Genomic DNA, 18,725 nt, shown 5'->3' on the forward strand with positions numbered 1-18,725 from the left:
ACTGAACAGGTATACGCAACACAGATTTGGCCCAGTTCCTGACGTGAACCCGTGCTACCCACATCAGTGTTAACCGAATGAAAACGGGAGTTTCTGAATTCAGAGAAGAGTCGCTTCACAATCTGGCACTTGGGCAACAAAAATAAATCTCACACACCAGCAGTTAATCCCACGGGTGAATTAAACCTTGCTGGCAGAAGCAGAGTAAATTATCTTCCTTCTCTGCTTTTTCTTTAGCTCAAGTAAATGTGTGAGGACAATTCTCATTTGTTTAAAAAAAAAAAAAGTTGGTGATTATTAAATCAGAGAAACAGAATGATGTCAGCATTCAATTACCCAAACTTTACAACTAGCAGATGAAAGCACGTATTCCTATAAAAATTACTCATTAAGTAATATTTGAAAGCTAACTATCAGAAATGTCATTCAAAAAAAAAATTTTTTTTTGCACATCCTACTTCAATTAACATGCTTCTGGAATTCTTACTTTAGATAACACAGCGTTCAACTAAAGCTCTGAGAGAACCTCTTAACTCAAGAGGGTAAGTTTATAAGCCTGAGCACAGGAGCCCCCAAAATGCGTATAAAGACCTACTCACCACACTGTTCTTTCCCTTCAACTTTGTTTATTGATGTACTGAACATGAAAAAGTACAAAGAATCCAAACACAAAAGAAAACATGTACAGCCTCTTAAATACTCAACAGAATATATTTTCTATTCCAACAGATGTGAATTAAGTCATACTGTACAACTTCAAATAAATACCAGCCTTACATTTTATTAAGTGCTCTGATAAACACTGTAAAGTGAAGCACAATTTGCATGCCCTCTCATCAATGCCTTGGTTTGCTACAGTAGTATAGGAAAGAAGCATGTAGCTGCTGTTTTCCCAGGAGGGAAACCTTATTTTTTTTTAAGTATATACATGTATTTTGTTTTTTACTTTTTTTTTTTTAAACGCAGAAGGTTAACTCTGACAATCTAAATGCACCTAAGGATATGAGAAAGTGCTAAGCCAATTGATTTCTGAATAGCATTGAGTGGGTCAGCATGAAAACTCGCTTATTCACTTTAGCACGCGCCTCACAGTATATGTACTGTACTATACTGAAAAATTTTATAACTACAATTTTAAATAACAAAAAATAAAACTCAACGCAACCGCAAAGATAATGTACAACTATGTTATGCATAGCACATTGCCTGTTCTAAGGGGAAGCATGTGAGCATCTCAGTTTATACAAAAAGCAGGACGTAACTATATAGTTCTCAGTGCATCCTGATGAAGGCATTTTTGCCTTCAGCTTTTTTGAAAATTTATTATAAGCTAGATGCTAATCAGAAAATATTTTGTATTTTTTAAAATTTCTTTCATACATGGTAAAGACTTATTTTATTATTTCCCCAAATAGTGGTTTAAGCATCATACAAAGTTAAATTTCAGTAGCATACAGATATTTATGATTTTTGTATGAAAAATGTAAGGAAATTTGTTCAAAACCTATGGTTATACTCATTTTTTTTACCACAAACATATTTATAAACGAAAATGTAGCATCACCATAAACAGCTGAAGCTAGACTATCTACAGACAAAATTAGCAACAAATCTGATGCACTGTAAATTCAAGTCCTCAGGACAACAAAAGTGATTAAGCAAGACCTCAAGTAACAATGTTAATGCCATTTACAAAGGAAAAAACTGATACAAAAACATTCAAAACCTGAACATCACTTGGCATGTAAGGGAAAAAAAAAATCAAATTAGCTGAAAGGTTCATAAACACAAGGTCTTATTTACATTACACAAAGCTCAGGTGTTAGCCTTGAACGTAACTTTCAAAATACCTTCAAATATATCCAACTCAGATCACTTTTGCCGATTTGCTGCAGTACAAATCATGTGCAACATCTTTTTTCCTTAAGACAAAACAATTCTTCAAACAATACTGCAAGTACATCACTAAACACCATGAGCTCTATCTGAAGGGATTTCTTTAGGAAGAACAGATTTTTTTTTCCCCCATCTCTTGGTAATTTAAATTTCTTGCCTGCTCTTATATATTCTTTTGTAAATTTTTTTTATTTGTTTCAAAATCACAAATCAATGTGAGCCATCTATCACATAATAACCAGGATGATCAGACGCTCCACTGGTGATTACAAAAACGAAACCAGCAGTGTTTCCCCCATTGATTCTACTCCTTTCATACAAAGATCTCAAAAGTAGTATTTTCTACATCATAAATCTTTCTAAATTTTCCAACCGCTGCAAATTTCCTGGTAAATTTTAAAAGCTCACTAGGTGTCATATGAAGAGATTTCTCAAAGTATTCAAGTCAAAATATTTGTTCCAGGACCAGTAAAAAGTTTCTCCAAATTTTCTTTTTTATAAAAATAGATGCTTTTTTTAAACCCACATCAAAGAGGCTCTTATCTCTTTGGCAAGGTACTGCTTTACGAAAAGTTCTCCAGTATTCTTACAATAAGCGTTTATAATGTAGCCCCCCCCTTCCCCAACCCAAATCATAATTACAAAATAAATACTGTTTTTAACTTCATAAATAAAAATGTAAACTTCAAAATACTTTTCTTAGACATAACAGCAATGCTTTAAATGTAAACCAAACACAAAGCTAATTGGAAAAAGAAAGAAAAGGGGGAAAAAAAGACACAACCAACTGAAGAATTACAACACAAAGCCTCAATATTTACTCACAGGTTCAAGGCAGTTATGTAAAAAGAAAAGAAATGTCTTCCCTTAGCTGAAACACTTTAAAAGGTCCACCTTCTTCAAAGAAGGCAATAGAATGCAATGTGACAGGTAAAAACCCTGTACCTCTTGTCCATATTCAAACATAAAAGATATTTAAGAAGTTTTAATTCAAATACTAGCAATAAAAAATCTCACATATTTCTTAGGATGCTAAGTAGTCGTTTTATCCCCATCTCAACACTGACTTACAAAGACATTTACTAATGTATAAAGTTTCTCTTAACTTGCCTTTGTTGTATAGTTTTCATATATAAATGGACTGAGGACAAGAGCTCATTAGGCTTTGTGCGTTTTGTTTGTCTTAAAGGAGACCTGCAGTACTCTGTCTCCCAGACGGTATCCATTGAGGCTAGCTATCGCCATGGCAGCCTCATCATAGTTTGTCATAGTCACAAATCCAAAACCTTTGCATTTATTGGTGTTAAAGTCACGGATGACCTTCACGTTGGTGACAGCTCCAAAAGGCCCAAACATTTGCCACAGGATACTCTCATCTGCGTCAGGAGCCAGGTTGTACACAAAAATACACCACCCTGTTCCTGGGTGCCCAGGGATATTAATTCCAGCCAAACTGGTCATTCCATCAATGGTCATTGGAGAAAACCTACTAAACAAAATAGGAAACACACACGCACACACACACACACACACACACACCACACACCACACAACACACACACACACACACACACAAATAGAAACAGAGGTTGGTTACAGCAATGGACGTATTTTTTTCCCCTCCCAGCCCAAGAGTTGCAGTAACCCCCTTCCCTCCAACAGATATATACAACTATCTGATGTTTCAACCAAGGTTTGTGTGTGTGGCTTGCGGTGACATGCTATATTGACAAGATATTAATAAATTATGAAATGGCCATTATATGCTGTACTGAACAATATGACCCACAAGAGCAAAGAAATATATTTAAAATATATTTAGAAGTGGCTTCATGAATTAAGCAGGATTGGAGGGAGGGGGTACCAACACATACACACACATGCTATAGCGTCGCAATGCAATATAAAACAAATAATGGGATTTTTAAAGACCAGGTGGCATCCAGTGGTATACAAATACTCAAATCAACCGTGCTTCAAAAAGCAACTTTTCATTAGGTTATACATGCAAAAGAAAACTGAACACAAACTCATGAAGGGTGTCACTGCCAAAATCAAAGAAACTAATCAATTATGGGAAGGGATTATGAGTATCATGAACCTCTATCATTACCTCTTTACTCCATAAGCCATATTGAGCAGATTGTCCAACCTGCAAAACATACATTTAGCAAACTTCAGTTTTTAATTTTCCCCCTTGATGTTTTGAAAGCTGGATTTGTTACAGCCATCTTCCAAGGGGATATTTGTATGTTAATTCTATGTGAAGTCTCAAAACTTTACGTCTTTTCACATTCCTGGGACAGTGGGTACCCACTGCCCCAAGACACTAGCTCTTCCGATGGATGGTTTATCCCTACAGTGACCAGAGCCATGCAGGTGTAAGGTAGGTGGTCATTCAGAGAGGAAACATGGAGGCTCTGCAGCAGTTCATCTTTGGGTTCTCACCTATTACCAGGTAAATTCTAAGTTCTCCATGTGCACTTATGGGTAATTTATAATACTGTTTAAAAAAAGAAGAAGAAGAAGAAAACAGGCCTCAAATGGAGTCACCTGTGCTGTGCTGCAGCAGTTCATCTTTGGGTTCTCACCTATTACCAGGTAAATTCTAAGTTCTCCATGTGCACTTATGGGTAATTTATACTACTGTTTAAAAAAAGAAGAAGAAGAAGAAAACAGGCCTCAAATGGAGTCACCTGTGCTGAGCCCCATGTCAGCAAACCAAGACTTAATATCTAATCTAATAGTAGGTTCAAGAACACAAACTTTAACCAGTCAAGCTGGAATTACCTGGTCAGCTCTAGTGATGTACTTTGCCTGAAACGACTCCCACCCTTCTCCCAAAGGAAGGTGACCTTGCCCGAAACAATCCACTCTTTGTTAGAAATGTCCCTTTTCCTGCTCCCTTCTGCCTATAAAAGCCTTCCATTTTGTACAGCTTCTTGGAGCTCCTATTTGCTAGCTAAAATGCTGCCTGATTCATGAATTGTAGAATAAACCAATTTGATGTTCAAATTTACTCAGCGGAATTCTGTTTTTTAACATTAAGTTTTATAACTCCATTGACTCCTGTGTATACCAGGCACACTGATTAAGTGACTTGCCAAAGACCAGAGGGCTAATAAATAGTGACACCAATATTCCATAAATTTCCCTTCAACCTCTCAACTCGGAAAGACTTTCATTTCTTACAAAATGGTGTGTTACAGGTAGAAAAAACCTTACAGACTATCAGCTCAATCTGCCATTTCTCCTTGTGCTCAAATAAGGTGCAGAAAAAGACAACAGACTCATTGCTTCAGTGAGCAACAGGGCAGAGTTCAGATTCTGAGACTGATGCTTATTTTGACTACGCTACAGAAAATGTAGCTCTATGCAAAGTCTAAGTCAGGTAGAAACCAACCAACGACCCTGAACCTCCCTTAAAATTTTTAAAACAAAGTAGTTGGGGGTAGGTAGGTACTCTTTAAAACTCTTCATCCTTTCCCTATTTCAAAAATTAAGTTGATTTTATAATATTTGCTTCTTTTTGCTTAGAGACCATTGTGATGTCCCAAATTTCCATAATGTATACCAATTAATTACACGTATTTAGAGGAGGTGGGCACAGCTTATGGTACACAGAACCACCTTCAACTGCCACGATGTTCAACACTCTCCAAGTGAGACCCTGAGGCAGGGGGAACAGTTTTGTTCTTTAACACCTATGAAAAGGTAAGTCTGAAAAATGCCTCAATGTTGTTGTCTAACCTGTGGCCTCAAATGAGACTAGGGAACACATAAGAAAGCAATTGCTTCTAGTTTTATAAAAGCCAAAAAACCATTTCTTTCTGGTGTTTTAGAACTGGAAAAGGAATCTTCACACATTCCTGTCCACAACCACCTCTAGGTATATTGTGTGTTTTGTAAAAATGGAAAGAAATAACTGAGCTGATGCAATGCAAGGTGTAAGGAAACAGAACAAATCACAATGACAAAGGATCCTCATCTGTGTGTATGTCTGTTGTCTTGTCCCAACACCCTCTCAGAGCAGGGACATGTTCATTCCCCACTGTGCCACTAAGCATAAAGCATACACCTGGATCACTGCAGGTTTAAAGTAACTATCTGCTGACAAATAAAGCAATAAGGTTACAAATACTATCCTTAACTACTTAATCCAGAATGAAAAGTATCAGGAGGGCTGGCCTGCTGAGCCTGTTTGCACATGCGAGGAGAAAGCACGTGTGTGGAAAAAGTACACAGGTGGGAGGGCTTGGTTTTCTGCAGAGGCAGTAAGTCAAAGACATCAAGGCTTTATACACCAAAAGAAAGGCCACAAACACCAGAATAAAGATGCATACAACTTAGTATCACCAACCATCAAGTAATGTCATACAGAAAATTTCATACAGTGACAGGAATGATAAAGAATGCATTTGGCATATGATACCTATAGAGTAGAATGGCAACTGAAGTCTCCTTTCAAAGTGCTGAAGGGCCCGGATGCAGAGACACCTTATCAATTCACTCAAAACAGAGTTACACCACCTCTGCCCAGGTTAGGAGTGTCACACTTTGCCACCAACAATCAGCTTACTATACCAACCGAAAGCCCGTGGATAGAATCTCCTAAGCAAGTATTAGACAGGTTGGAAACCAAAACTGCTCCAGAAGTGGATTATACATGTTAGGGAGAGACATCTCTTTCCCCATTCTCCATCCAAGGACCTTCCAGGCAGGAGGCCTTAGACTTCTACACTAGGACCTCTGAGGACCCTCTCAGTGAGCCTCCTAAGCAAAGGGTGCTCCACGTGGACACTATGCACCCTAAATCTCATAGCAGCTGGAAAACCGTAAACTAAGCATCTTCTCTTTTAACTGCCTAGTTTACAGTTCGCTCAGACATAGGACCATTATTACTCTCCAGAACTATATATTGTTGTTGGGGGTGTCCAGAGCTCAAGGACAGCCATCTTTTATATGTGGTCATTTAAAAACAAAAGCCAATAGTTAATGGAGACTAAGTCAGTAGTATCCAGAATGATCCATGGGGCTGTGAATAATGACATACACATAATGTGGAAGAAGAGAGCCCATTCAAAAGATACTTTCAACTTTAGAAGTATTCTTCATTCAAATTTAATGGCTGCACCGCAACCAGTACCCTCATTCAGCAACAAGTACCCCCAATCAGTTCCCGCGCATTGCTTCCTTTCCTGAGGGAAGACTGAGCAGTCCTCAAGGGAGGTGGCACTCTTCCCCTGTTCTGTAGCTTGGATATAATCCACTTTACAAATAGCACATTAAGTGGATCTGGAGGATTAGATAGGGAAGCCTAGCTTTAATTAAAAAATAAAGCCTCCAAGAAGAGGTAGCTTCACAATGATTTCTACAGAAATCATCATCATCAGAGTCAGGATGATACCAGTAAAAGCAGTCCAAGTCAACAGAAACAGGGAGAGTGACTATTTCTGATTATTTCTCCTCTTCCTAGTATAAAGGCTGTGATGAGGTCAGACACAAGATAATCCAACATGTAGTTCAAAATTACTAAGATACTTTCACAAATCTTGCCTTAAAGATATAGGATTTATTAAGATACTGGATAAATGAAGTCAGTCAGCATGATAATAAACAAGATATTTAAAATATTGTTTCTTCCATCTTTATATATATTTTCTATGTTTGATTAGGGTTTAAGAGTTCATGAATATAACAGCACAAAGCCCATGTTCATGTAATTTATGAAAAAATGATATACTGGGTGGGGGTGGCACCTGGGTGGCTCAGTGGATTAAAGCCTCTGCCTTCGGCTCAGGTAACCATCTCAGGGTCTTGGGATCAAGGCCGGCATCGGGCTCCCCAGGGAGCCTGCTTCCCCCTCTCTCTCTGCCTGCCTCTCTGCCTACTTGTGATCTCTGTCAAATAAATAAATAAAATTTTTTTTTAAATAATGATATACTGGGGATACAGGTATAAACATTTTCCTCTCAACAGGAATACAACTCAGATGGCAGTATTTTGAATATTAGGTAGAGCATTCTCATTTCAAAGTTAGAAGTTACAAAAAGAAAATACCTACTTAATTTCTAAGAAATTTAGCCAACAGACTATGGGGAGACCCACATGCAAGTAGAAAGGGAAATGTGAGGTCAATTAAAGTCAGAAATAAAAATATAAAGAGAGATTACTAATGGGTAATAAAGTGCAACTCTGAACTCTACAAATAATGGTTCTCAAAACCTCTCCAAAGCACAGGCCAAGATATGCTTTGAAGTTAACCACAAGATCATCAACTTACCCCTTATCCTATTAGATGGTGTCATCTATCCTCTTAAGAAAAAAAAAATTAATCAGGAGGACTGATATCGGTTTCTTCCAAAAGGAAATTATAAGAGTAGCAACCAGCACATGCCTTCAATGCAACACAAGCATGGATTTAAAAGGCTGCTTTAAAAATGCATAAAGGCTTACAGAAGCAGGCACACAGGCCATTAGACTAGATCACGTTCAATAAAATCAAACCTACTCCACAAGAAGAGAGATGAAAAATTTGGCCAAAAGCTGAATTCTGACACCATGTCCTAAAACATATACTTAAGGGGCTTGAATTATACTATCCATCCCAATAAATAAACATGGTTTTATTTTAAAAACTGTAGTCAATAAAATAAACATATTAGATCTGCAGTGCTCATGTTAAAATAATTCTCTATTCCTACCTATGGGTTGACTGAGCCATAAACTTCAGAAGCCCACTTTTAAACTTAACCCTTATTGCATGGGTTTTACATTTTTCTGACTTCAAAAGATATGGTGCAGAGGCGCCTGGGTGGCTCAGTGGGTTAAGCCGCTGCCTTCGGCTCAGGTCATGATCTCGGGGTCCTGGGATTGAGCCCCGCGTCGGGCTCTCTCCTCAGCGGGGGGCCTGCTTCCCTTCCTTTCTCTGACTGCCTTTCTGCCTACTTGTGATCTCTGTCTGTCAAATGAATAAATAAAAATTCTTAAAAAAAAAAAAAGATATGGTGCATTTCATGAGTATTAAAAATATCCTTGAGGGGGGAAAAAAAAATATCCTTGAGGGGCGCCTGGGTGGCTCAGTGGGTTAAAGCCTCTGCCTTCAACTCAGGTCATGATCCCAGGGTCTTGGGATTGAGCCCCACATCGGGCTCCCTGCTCAGCAGGGAGCCTGCTTCCCACCCCCTCTGTGTCTGCCGCTCTGCCTACTTGTGATCTCTCTCTCTCTTAAATAAATAAATAAGAAAGAAAGAAAGAAAGAGAGAGAGAAAGAAAGAAAGAAAGACAGAAATCCTTGACTATTATTATAATACTTAGAACTTGTATTCTCCAGTCTCCTTGAACTTCCAGGGTACTATGACGACATAAAATATAGAGTGAGAAATGCACTGTCTACTGGAAAGTGCCAAAGTAAAGGCCTTAGGACAGATGTCAGGGACAAAATATTCCTGCAATGATCTAGATCTGAGTGAGAGAAGAGCAAAATACCAACATAAGAAGCAAGTCCTTTAATTCAATAGTCTTTGTGAAGAGAAAGTAGATTCAACCTTAATTCAACAGAAGAGGGACAAAGATATAAGTAATAACACCAAGTTTTTAAAGTATTAAAAGCAACCAAACATATACCAGGTTAACCTCAATTCTAGGAATAAAGGCTCCCAATTTCTTCCAACACTGCGTTTAGACCAAGCACCTTCACTTAGTTCAAAGACTAGTTCATTACTTATTATCCACACAGAGGTTTAAGGAAGGAAGGGAGGGCAGTAGAGACGAAAGTCAGGAATCTGAAAGCAATCTTCTGTTTTCTGAAACTGAGTTTCCCTTACAACAGTTCCTATTCCCATTTTCAGAATTTCTTTTTCTAGCAGTCAAGGAAGAATTTCAAGTTAATAACATATGGAACAAAAAGATAAAAGCAAAGGATGAGCAGAAAGATATTTAGAAAAATATTAAATGTGACCATGAGAACATCCTTGAAAGCTTTCCCAACCCACAAGTAAGAAGCACGGAGCATGCAGGAGTGGGCTGGGTGGGGCTGTGTGCAGACACAGCAGTGAGAAGCCTGGTCTGGGAGTCTCAGCAGGCCTCACCATTTCAATGATCAGGCATTCTCCTACAGATCCTGCCACCTCAAACCTCTCATCTGATCTTCCTCATCATTTAGTCTTGACTCTCAATACACAGTTTTACTTAATAACTACCATGAAATGAAATCAGAGCTTATAGTGGGGAACACCGGGAAAAAACTAACAATGTAAAACGAACACAGCTTTGCGTTACCATCAAACATTTTATATTTTCACAGGGTTGAAATCAACCAATAAGTCTCAAAGAGCCTCCCTCTGTGTAAGCTCAAAACTCTTTTCTAGACCCCAAAGAGGTTACCTGGATAGGCTGTCCAGGAAACACCTCTAAAATTCCTTCAAGTTTGCTAAAAATTTGCAGGAAATAATAATTACTTTAAGATACCACACAGGAAACCTACAGGCGGAGCTTTTAAAATAAAAAAAAAAAAAAAAAAAAAACTCCCCCAAAAATGGTTTTTGAGATTTTTCTCCACAAGGTCTAGTATCAAGCTACTCCAATGCATCTTTTCCCCTGCAGCCATGGCCTGGAGTACCCACCACCGTCATGGGGAGCAGTGTTTCCTGACAATGTGTTGGTGGGGGGGGGGGGGGTGGTTGTTGTTGCTGTTGTTTTTTTTAAACATCGCAAAGTTTAAAACAGAGAGTAAACACAGGCTCAATCAACTGGGTAACCCAGTCATCCAGTTTCAGATGGATCTTTTTGTCAATCCCACCTCTACTGCCAGGGCAAAAGCCAGCCTAAGTAGGAACTGAACACAGAGTTTATGGCGAATTTCTTTCTCCCACCTCAGGTGACACAACTGAGTACTTTTTTGAAAGCAGGTATTTCACCAATTTCATCTCTATTCTTTGGCACTCCTAAATACCACAAATGAAAAAATGCATATGATTTAAGCTCAAAAACATAACTCCTCAGGGTGCCTGGGAGGCTCAGTGGGTTAAGCCTTTGCCTTCAGCTCAGGTCATGATCTCAGGGTCCTGGGATCAAGCCCTGCATCAGGCTCTCTGCTCAGCAAGGAGCCTGCTTCCCCATCTCTCTCTGCCTACTAGTGATCTCTCTCTCTCTGTGTCAAATAAAATCGGGGGGGGGGGGGCTCCTCTTTAAGCTATATTTATGATCCTATTTTTGATAAGTAACTATTCTGCCCCTGCAAGGAAAGAAAACTGATAATGCATTTGGGATTAAAAAAAAAAAAAATTAGCATGGGGTTAGATGAAATTACGGCTGCAGTACACCATATGGCCAAAAAGGATATTAAAAAATGTTCTAGGAAAAAAAAAAAAACTGGGTGGCTTTGCTTATGAAACCATAAGTTCTTTGTGCTGTGCTTAATGTCTTAAAGTCACTGTTCTCACATGCAGATCGGAAATGTTTTTTATAATGACTCTTGATTTGACTGTTTAACCCAGGTTTAAATTAAAACTTGAAAAATTAAAATATTTATGCCTATCTACAAGATAGAATGTCTTCCTTGGGCTGAAGATGCATAGTCATTCTACGGACTATACAGGGGTCTGAAAACTACCACCCACAGGCCAAATCCACACTGCCATCTGCTTCTGTATTGCCCAGGAGTAAAGAATGGCTTTTACATTTTTAAAAAGCTGTTTAAAAAAAGATCTATATGCTACAGAGACCATGACCCCCAAAGCCGAAAATATTTACTATCCAGCCCTTTACGGAGGTTTGCCAACCCCTAAAATACAAGAAATAAAAATTTTAAAAGGGGATAAGGATCCATTTGTAGAAACTTAGTGTTTTCACATAGGTTTTATCTCCTTAGTGGTGTACACATTATAAAACAAAGTAACTGAAAGGAGCTTGACCTAAAAGCTGAACTACAAGAATAAAATCTTACCAGGAAAAGAAAAGGGGGGGAAAAAAAAAACTAGAAAGGGGAAATCAGAAGCACTGGAAACACAAAGAACCCAGCATTCCATAGATCAGGGTTTCTCAACCTCATACGATTGATGCCTGGAGTTAGACCATTTGCTGCTGTTGGGGGTTATGCTGTACACTGCAGGACGTTCAGCTGCATCCCCGATCTCTACCCAGTAGATGCCAGGAGGAACTACACCCAAGTTATGCCCACACAATGTCTCTGGATGCTCCCAAATGTCCCAAGGGGCACAGTTACTCCCAATTGAGAGTGACTGCTATAGCTTATTGTCCTTTTTTGTTACCACCTTCAGTATTAGCAAAAGACACTACACCCCAAATATGTTTTCTCTTATCCTCATAAGAAATAGAAAGAAAACACCGCCAGCAACAGTAAGAACAAGCCAGAATCCTGTCAACAGAAGTACTGCACAGTGAACCTGAGAGTTCTGAGTATAGTAGCTGGGCATAAGAACCAGACCAGACTTACCTAAAACGCTGTGCCTGCTGAGCTAGTGGTCCTGGATACCTTCTGTTTGGAGACTGGTACAGCTGGGAAAGGATGGCCTGATTGGTTTTTTGGCTTGGATTATTAGCAAACTTTACAGTGATTGGCTCTGTGGCACCAGGAGGTTTCTGGCCATTTAGGCCTTTGATAGCTTCTTCTGCCTCAATCCGCTTGTCAAATCGAATAAACCCTACACCCCTTGATATGCCTATTGGTAGATTTGGGTAAGGATTTGGGGAAAAGGGAGCGGAAGGAGAAGGGAGGGAGAGAAGAAAGGATAAATTAATTTTTCCTTCTCAAAAACATGTCTTCACCCACATAGAACATCTGCCACAAAACCACAGGAGGAGGAAAGTTTCACCTTACCTTAGTAGCAATTCAATCTAGAATCCCAATTTTGTATTTTTTAATGCATCTACACAATCTGAATACCCACCATTACATGCCTACCAATAAGCCTAGACAAATAGAAAGCACGCAAATACATCCATGTTCTCCCTACCTGCTGCCTTCTCTCTCCCTCCATAGATTCCCTTGTCTTTAATAATGTCAACAATAGCATGCCTGATTTCTACTTCTCAAATTACCATATCAGATAAGCAGCTCAGTAATGAAGGGCACAGTAGCTTCCTTTCTTTTAAGGGGGAGAACAGAACCAGGCATTTACTAAAAATTCTAAAAAGCTATGCTAAAAATACATCACAGTGGTTGTAAGATATCTCAGCTAAATTTTTAAATAATAAAATTCTACTTGGGGCACCTGGGTGGCTCAGTGGGTTAGGCCTCTGTCTTCGGCTCGGGTCATGGTCCCACGGTCCTGGGATCGAGCCGCACATGGGGCTCTGGTGCTTCTCCCTCTCTCTCTGCCTGTCTCTCTGCCTACTTGTGATCTCTCTCTATGGCAAATAAATAAGTAATCTAAAAATAATAATAATAATAATAAAATTCTACTTAATAATATTACAAAGGATACTGGCCTGCTAAGAAAAATGTCTGAAGAGGCTTTTCTAGTTCCCTGAAACTCCCTCCACTGGTTTTAACTAGCTAAACTTTATGAGAGAAACAATATTATAAGGAGAAAAAGGGATAAAAGAAGACCTATATTTTTAAAATAAAGAAAATAGAAATAAAGCCTCAAAGCTTTCTGGCTCTAGCAGTATTACTTCTATGGAAATACCGTTCTCTATCTCATGCTCTCTCCCCAGTCTGAGAGACAAGAATAGGGAAGCAGGGGGGATGGCCAAATACCCGTCCAGCTTTTGAAAAATGGCAGAGAAAAACCCAACGCATTCCATTTAATTAGTTTTAATGGGCTAGCTGAGGTAGCCATAACTGGCCATCCGGAGATAAACAGTTGTAGGGAAACACTTTCTTGGCAAGCAAATTGGTACTAGCTGTGCTAGCTTAGGACTAGTAGCTAGAAAAATCTAGATGATTCAGAGCATATAAATGAAGACTAGAACGAGAGGTTATTGAGAAAGATAGGCCGAGAAAATGTATTCGACCATCATGATTTATAGGAACTTTAAAAAAGAATGAAGTTCTACTTGCTTTGTAATTAACACTGTGTAAGTTCACTGGTGTAGAATTTTTTTCTAAGGTGGAGAGGCATTTCTTCCAGACACCTATCTCAGCCCATACCACTTTTACTTTCCTATTGAAGTTATATCAGTTGTACATTATTACTACCTGATGACTAACAAAATTGCAGGGTTTTCTTTTCCATTTCAGATAAACTGAATAATTTCGCCTTGAAAGTCTTAAGTAGAAAGATTAAAGATAAAATGGTGAAATGATAATAAATATATTCTTTTACTTATCCACTAACATGAAGAATTAATAACCCCTAGAACTTAACTATTCCACGAGGAAAGCATTAGGTTAGCACTGCAATAGCCTCCACACAGGCTGAGTCACCCAAATCTGAGGTCCTCTAACTTGAGCATGCATCAGAAAAACCCAAAGAGGGGTGCCTGGGTGGCTCAGTGGATTAAAAGCCTCTGCCTTCAGCTCAGGTCATGATCTCAGGGTCCTGGGATCAAGCCCAACATCGGGCTCTCTACTCAGCGAGGAGCCTGTTTCTCTCTCTCTGCCTACTGGTGATCTCTCTGTCAAATAAATAAATAAAATCTTAAAGAAAGAAAGAAAGAAACAAACAAACAAAGAAGATTAACCCAAAGAGGGTTGCCTGGCTGGCTCAGTCAATTAAGCATCTGACTCTTAGTTTTGGCTCAGGTCATGATCTCATGGGTCATGAGATGGAACCCAAAGTCTGGCTTGGTACTCAGTGGGGAGTCTACTTGAGATTCTCTCCCTCTGCCCCTCTACCCACTTATGAGTACATGCTCTCACATGCTTGCTCTCTCTCTTATATAAATAAATCTTTAAAAAAAAAAAAAAAAGAGAGAGAGAGTGAGAAAATAACCAAAAGGCTTGGTATAACACCCACCTTAAAGAGATGGGACTTCTGTATCAGAAATGAAATCTAGGGGCGCCTGGGTGGCTCAGTGGGTTAAAGCCTCTGCCTTCGGCTCAGGTCATGATCCTGGGCTCCTGGGACCGAGTCCCGCATCGGGCTCTCTGCTTAGCGGGGAGCCTACTTCCTCTTCTCTGTCTCTCTGCCTGCCTCTCTACCTACTTGTGATTTCTGTCTGTCAAATAAATAAATAAAATCTTAAAAAACAAAAAATGTGAAATCTACTCTCCACTCAACTTCTCATTAAGAATGATGAATTAAAAAGCATGAATGTTATGAACCCCCCAAAAAAGGTATTTCTGTTGCTTTAAGCAAATTTATCTGGATTGCTAGACCTGGATTTCTTCTATTTAACCAACTAACAGTCTGTGTGATACAGCAAAGTGACAGAACATACACGGATGATTACAAAATGCAGCTATGATGAAAAGGCAGTTTTTTTATATTTCTTCCCTAGACTAAATTTTCTTCATACAGCCAAACCTATAGGCCACTCTCCCAGGCATGTATATGAAGGTAGGTATCTTTCTACCCAAAACTCTTAAGGATACTGCTTCTTATGTATGAGGCCCATTAACAGCACAGAGGAGCAGAACATGACTGCTTGTGTTCAAACTCAGATCTTCACTGGAAGAATTAAAAACTTGGCCTGGTTTTTATTCTGTAGTTAATCTACTGCCCCTGTTGGGTTTTTTTGTTTTGTTTTGTTTTGTTTTGCTTTATTTTTTAAGATTAGAGCAGAAATAAATGTTATATAGAAACTAAAAAGACAATAGAACAGATCAGGGAAACAAGGAGCCACTTCTTTGAAAAGATCAACAAACTGATAAACCTCTCGCCATATACATCAACACAAAAAAGAAGACTCAAAATCAGAAGTGGAAGAGGAGAAATAACAGACCCACAGAAATAAAGGATGATAAGAGATTATCCACTGCTTCCTTTAGAAAAAAACAGACATCGTAATACACGATGATACATCTCCTCTTATGGTAGTAGGAGAGAGAGAAAAAAGAGAAAGAAAACAGGGAAAGTGAGAGGAAAGAAAAGGAAGAAACACAAAGAAAAGTAAAAAGGAAAATCTATCTATGTATTCCCCCAAAATCTTCATGTGACCGCTTGAGTATATGGTAATACACAGGTAATTCCCCTCCTTACCATGTTTCTCTATTTCTGCTGTTTTTAAAAAGAATAAGCATTGCTTTTATAATAGAAAATTATAATTAATTCTTAAAATCCATGGTCAAACCTATATGGCTAGCTTTTCTTTAAAAGCTTTGGCAGAAGAGCACCCTTACAAAAGTTTTAATAAACCTATTAGTCTCCTCATTTCAGTTTGGTCAAAAGTTATACCAGGCATAAAATAAATTTTTAAAATTCAAAATGTCAAACTCTTACACATGCCCGTGTAACACAGGATGGACCTAGAAACCAGCCTGAACAGCTAGTGTGGACACAGGGTCATGCTCCCTTAGAGAACAAGGTACATACTGCTGTATTAAACTATGCTTTTTACAAGAAAAAAGACTATTTATTAGAAGGAGTACTTTATGAGGAGGATAAGGGCTTTTTTCACACAGAAGCTTGGAAATGAGGATTATATCATCTACAAATTTATTACATGCCATAAAACAGACTTCAAACATGCCCCTTCGGGGTACAAATGACGCAAGCTCGCTCACCCCACTCCACAATCTGTTTTTATCCATGCAGATTTATGAACAATTCCCACGGAAAATTGTGTTTTCTGGTCCACATATACCTTTGGTGTGTTCCAGAGGCAAGATCACTGTGCGGAAAGGCAGAGTATTTCACAGTCTGCCACTCAGAAAGTGTCAAAGGTTGTCTGGAGCAGCTGCCTACTTACCGGTGACCTGGTCAACAAGAATACGAGAAGTAATGATGCGTCCATATTGTGAAAAAAGCTGCTCCAACTCCTTCTGGGTCATTGTTTTCGGAAGTCCACTGACATACAAATTCGCATCTCTGATAGAAGCCGAACTTGGGCGAGCATAGGAAACCTAAGAAAGGAAATGGAATTAAGCATCTACACACACTCAGTTACCTCCCTTTAAAAATTCCAAGACTGTCTAAAGTTAGCAGCTTTTCCATACAGAGCACGTAACAAACAATGAAGTTAAAGCAAGTCTGGAGTTAACAGTTTTACTCATTTCTGGAGAAATGCTCAACAAATGGGAAATGCCACTCCCCTGGGGAGAGAAAAGAGAGTATTTATCCCTAGGTTTGTAAGTTTTCAAAACAAACCACACAGCACAACAGTAGGTTGTCCTCAGTGGGGCCAAACCCCTAAACGAGGAATGTAGGCTCAATAATTAAGTTTAAGGGCTCTAAATTCATCCAACACATTTTGTGACCTGTTTTTGAGCCTCTTCCATCTCTACTGGTGGTGGTACAAAGTTTCTAATAAGTCACCCTATTATCAGTAAGTATGCCTTTTTGATTCATTAGCAAAATAACCTTCTATCATCCCTAAACCCCCACAAATTTAAGCACTTGAATGAGTTACGACCCTGGTCACTCTTTGCTTATTATTTTCTTGTCCTCAAGTCTCTGCATGTTGTTTTTCCAAAAGGTCTTACGTCCCTTTATTGCCTCTACCTACCATCCTTTCAAAAAGCTTCCTCTCTTTAAGACATAGTGTCCCGGGGCGCCTGGGTGGCTCAGTGGGTTAAGCCGCTGCCTTCGGCTCAGGTCATGATCTCGGAGTCCTGGGATCGAGTCCCGCATCGGGCTCTCTGCTCAGCGGGGAGCCTGCTTCCTCCTCTCTCTCTGCCTGCCTCTCTGCCTACTTGTGATCTCTCTCTCTCTCTCTGTCAAATAAATAAATAAATAAATCTTTAAAAAAAAAAAAAAAAAGACATAGTGTCCCAAATTCTAGAAGGATGGAAGATAAAATAAGATTGCCTGTATTTATTTGTAATTAACATTCTTCATGTAAGCTCCATGCCCTAAGGAACTACATCTCTTTTTCTTATAATGATCATCCTCAATATCTTGGCATGTGATAGATGCTGGAACATTTGCTGAGTAAAACCCATCTCATACCCCACTGATCCTGTGGGTTCACACCAGCTTGGTATACCACAGGATTTAAGGAACAGTTCAGGCAGTCATCAAGAGCTTCCCCAAATTATAATTGACAGCTCTTTGCTTAGAACTATCTCTGCCATTTTTCAGATAGCTTTAAGTCTCATGTGCTATTCCTTACCACATTGCCTCTGGTTTATTTCTGAGCTTTCCTGGACTATCTAACTGCAAGAACTTCACAACATACCTCCCCCCCCACCCCATTTTTCAGATCATTCATAAAAATGGCCAGTGGATCTAATGCTGATTTGTTCAAGTACCGTAACATGACAACTTCCGCTTACTTCTTTTATCTATTAGTATCCACCATAAATCTAGTCCATTGCTCATTACAAAAGCAACAGCAAAAATCATCTTTTCAATTTGAACAAGCTTTTTGGTATTTTCAAATATTTTCTCCATGGTTTAAATTATGTCCACAGTGTTATCAGCTTTTTATTTTTGGCTTTTCAGGCAGAGAAAAAAAAAAAGCCAGGATCTATACTCCTTTATAACAGTCTTGCTATCTTTCATCTCTGCTCCACCAGTGTTAACACTTAATATTCTTATCCTTTATTCAACAAATTTGCTCATTAACAAATGAAAATACACCTATTGGTCCAAACATGCTATCTGAAGTCAAGTGAGCACTGTCCTGTCCTATACATACATGGAATGTGGAATAGTGGTAGAGAGCAGATAGATAACTCTTCACATGTGCTTTGTCTCTATGCTTAAACACCTAAACACTTAAGAAGAATGAAGACTGGGGAACTTAAATGTAAGTGGAAA

At 38.9% G+C, this 18,725-nt stretch overlaps 1 protein-coding gene across 13 annotated transcripts in view; it reads right to left on the reverse strand.

Moving 5' to 3' along the window:
- Positions 1 to 609: 609 nt before the first annotated feature.
- ELAVL2 (ELAV like RNA binding protein 2) overlaps positions 610 to 18,725 on the reverse strand; it is a 170,564-nt gene continuing 152,448 nt past the window's right edge. For 11 of the 13 annotated variants that reach the window (XM_082695404.1, XM_082695396.1, XM_082695406.1 and 8 more), the window contains 4 exons: positions 16,714 to 16,867; positions 12,353 to 12,578; positions 4,010 to 4,048; positions 610 to 3,385 (listed from right to left, as the gene is read on the reverse strand). In XM_082695404.1, the coding sequence (XP_082551530.1) occupies positions 3,055 to 3,385; positions 4,010 to 4,048; positions 12,353 to 12,578; positions 16,714 to 16,867 (750 nt within the window). In that variant the 3' untranslated portion in view covers positions 610 to 3,054. The remainder of the gene's footprint in view (positions 3,386 to 4,009; positions 4,049 to 12,352; positions 12,579 to 16,713; positions 16,868 to 18,725) is intronic. The other 2 variants (XM_082695400.1, XM_082695394.1) reach the window with 1 other exon arrangement.

This window comes from Mustela nivalis (genome assembly GCF_964662115.1).
Source record: "Mustela nivalis genome assembly, chromosome: 13".
Classification (NCBI taxonomy): Eukaryota; Metazoa; Chordata; class Mammalia; order Carnivora; family Mustelidae; genus Mustela; species Mustela nivalis.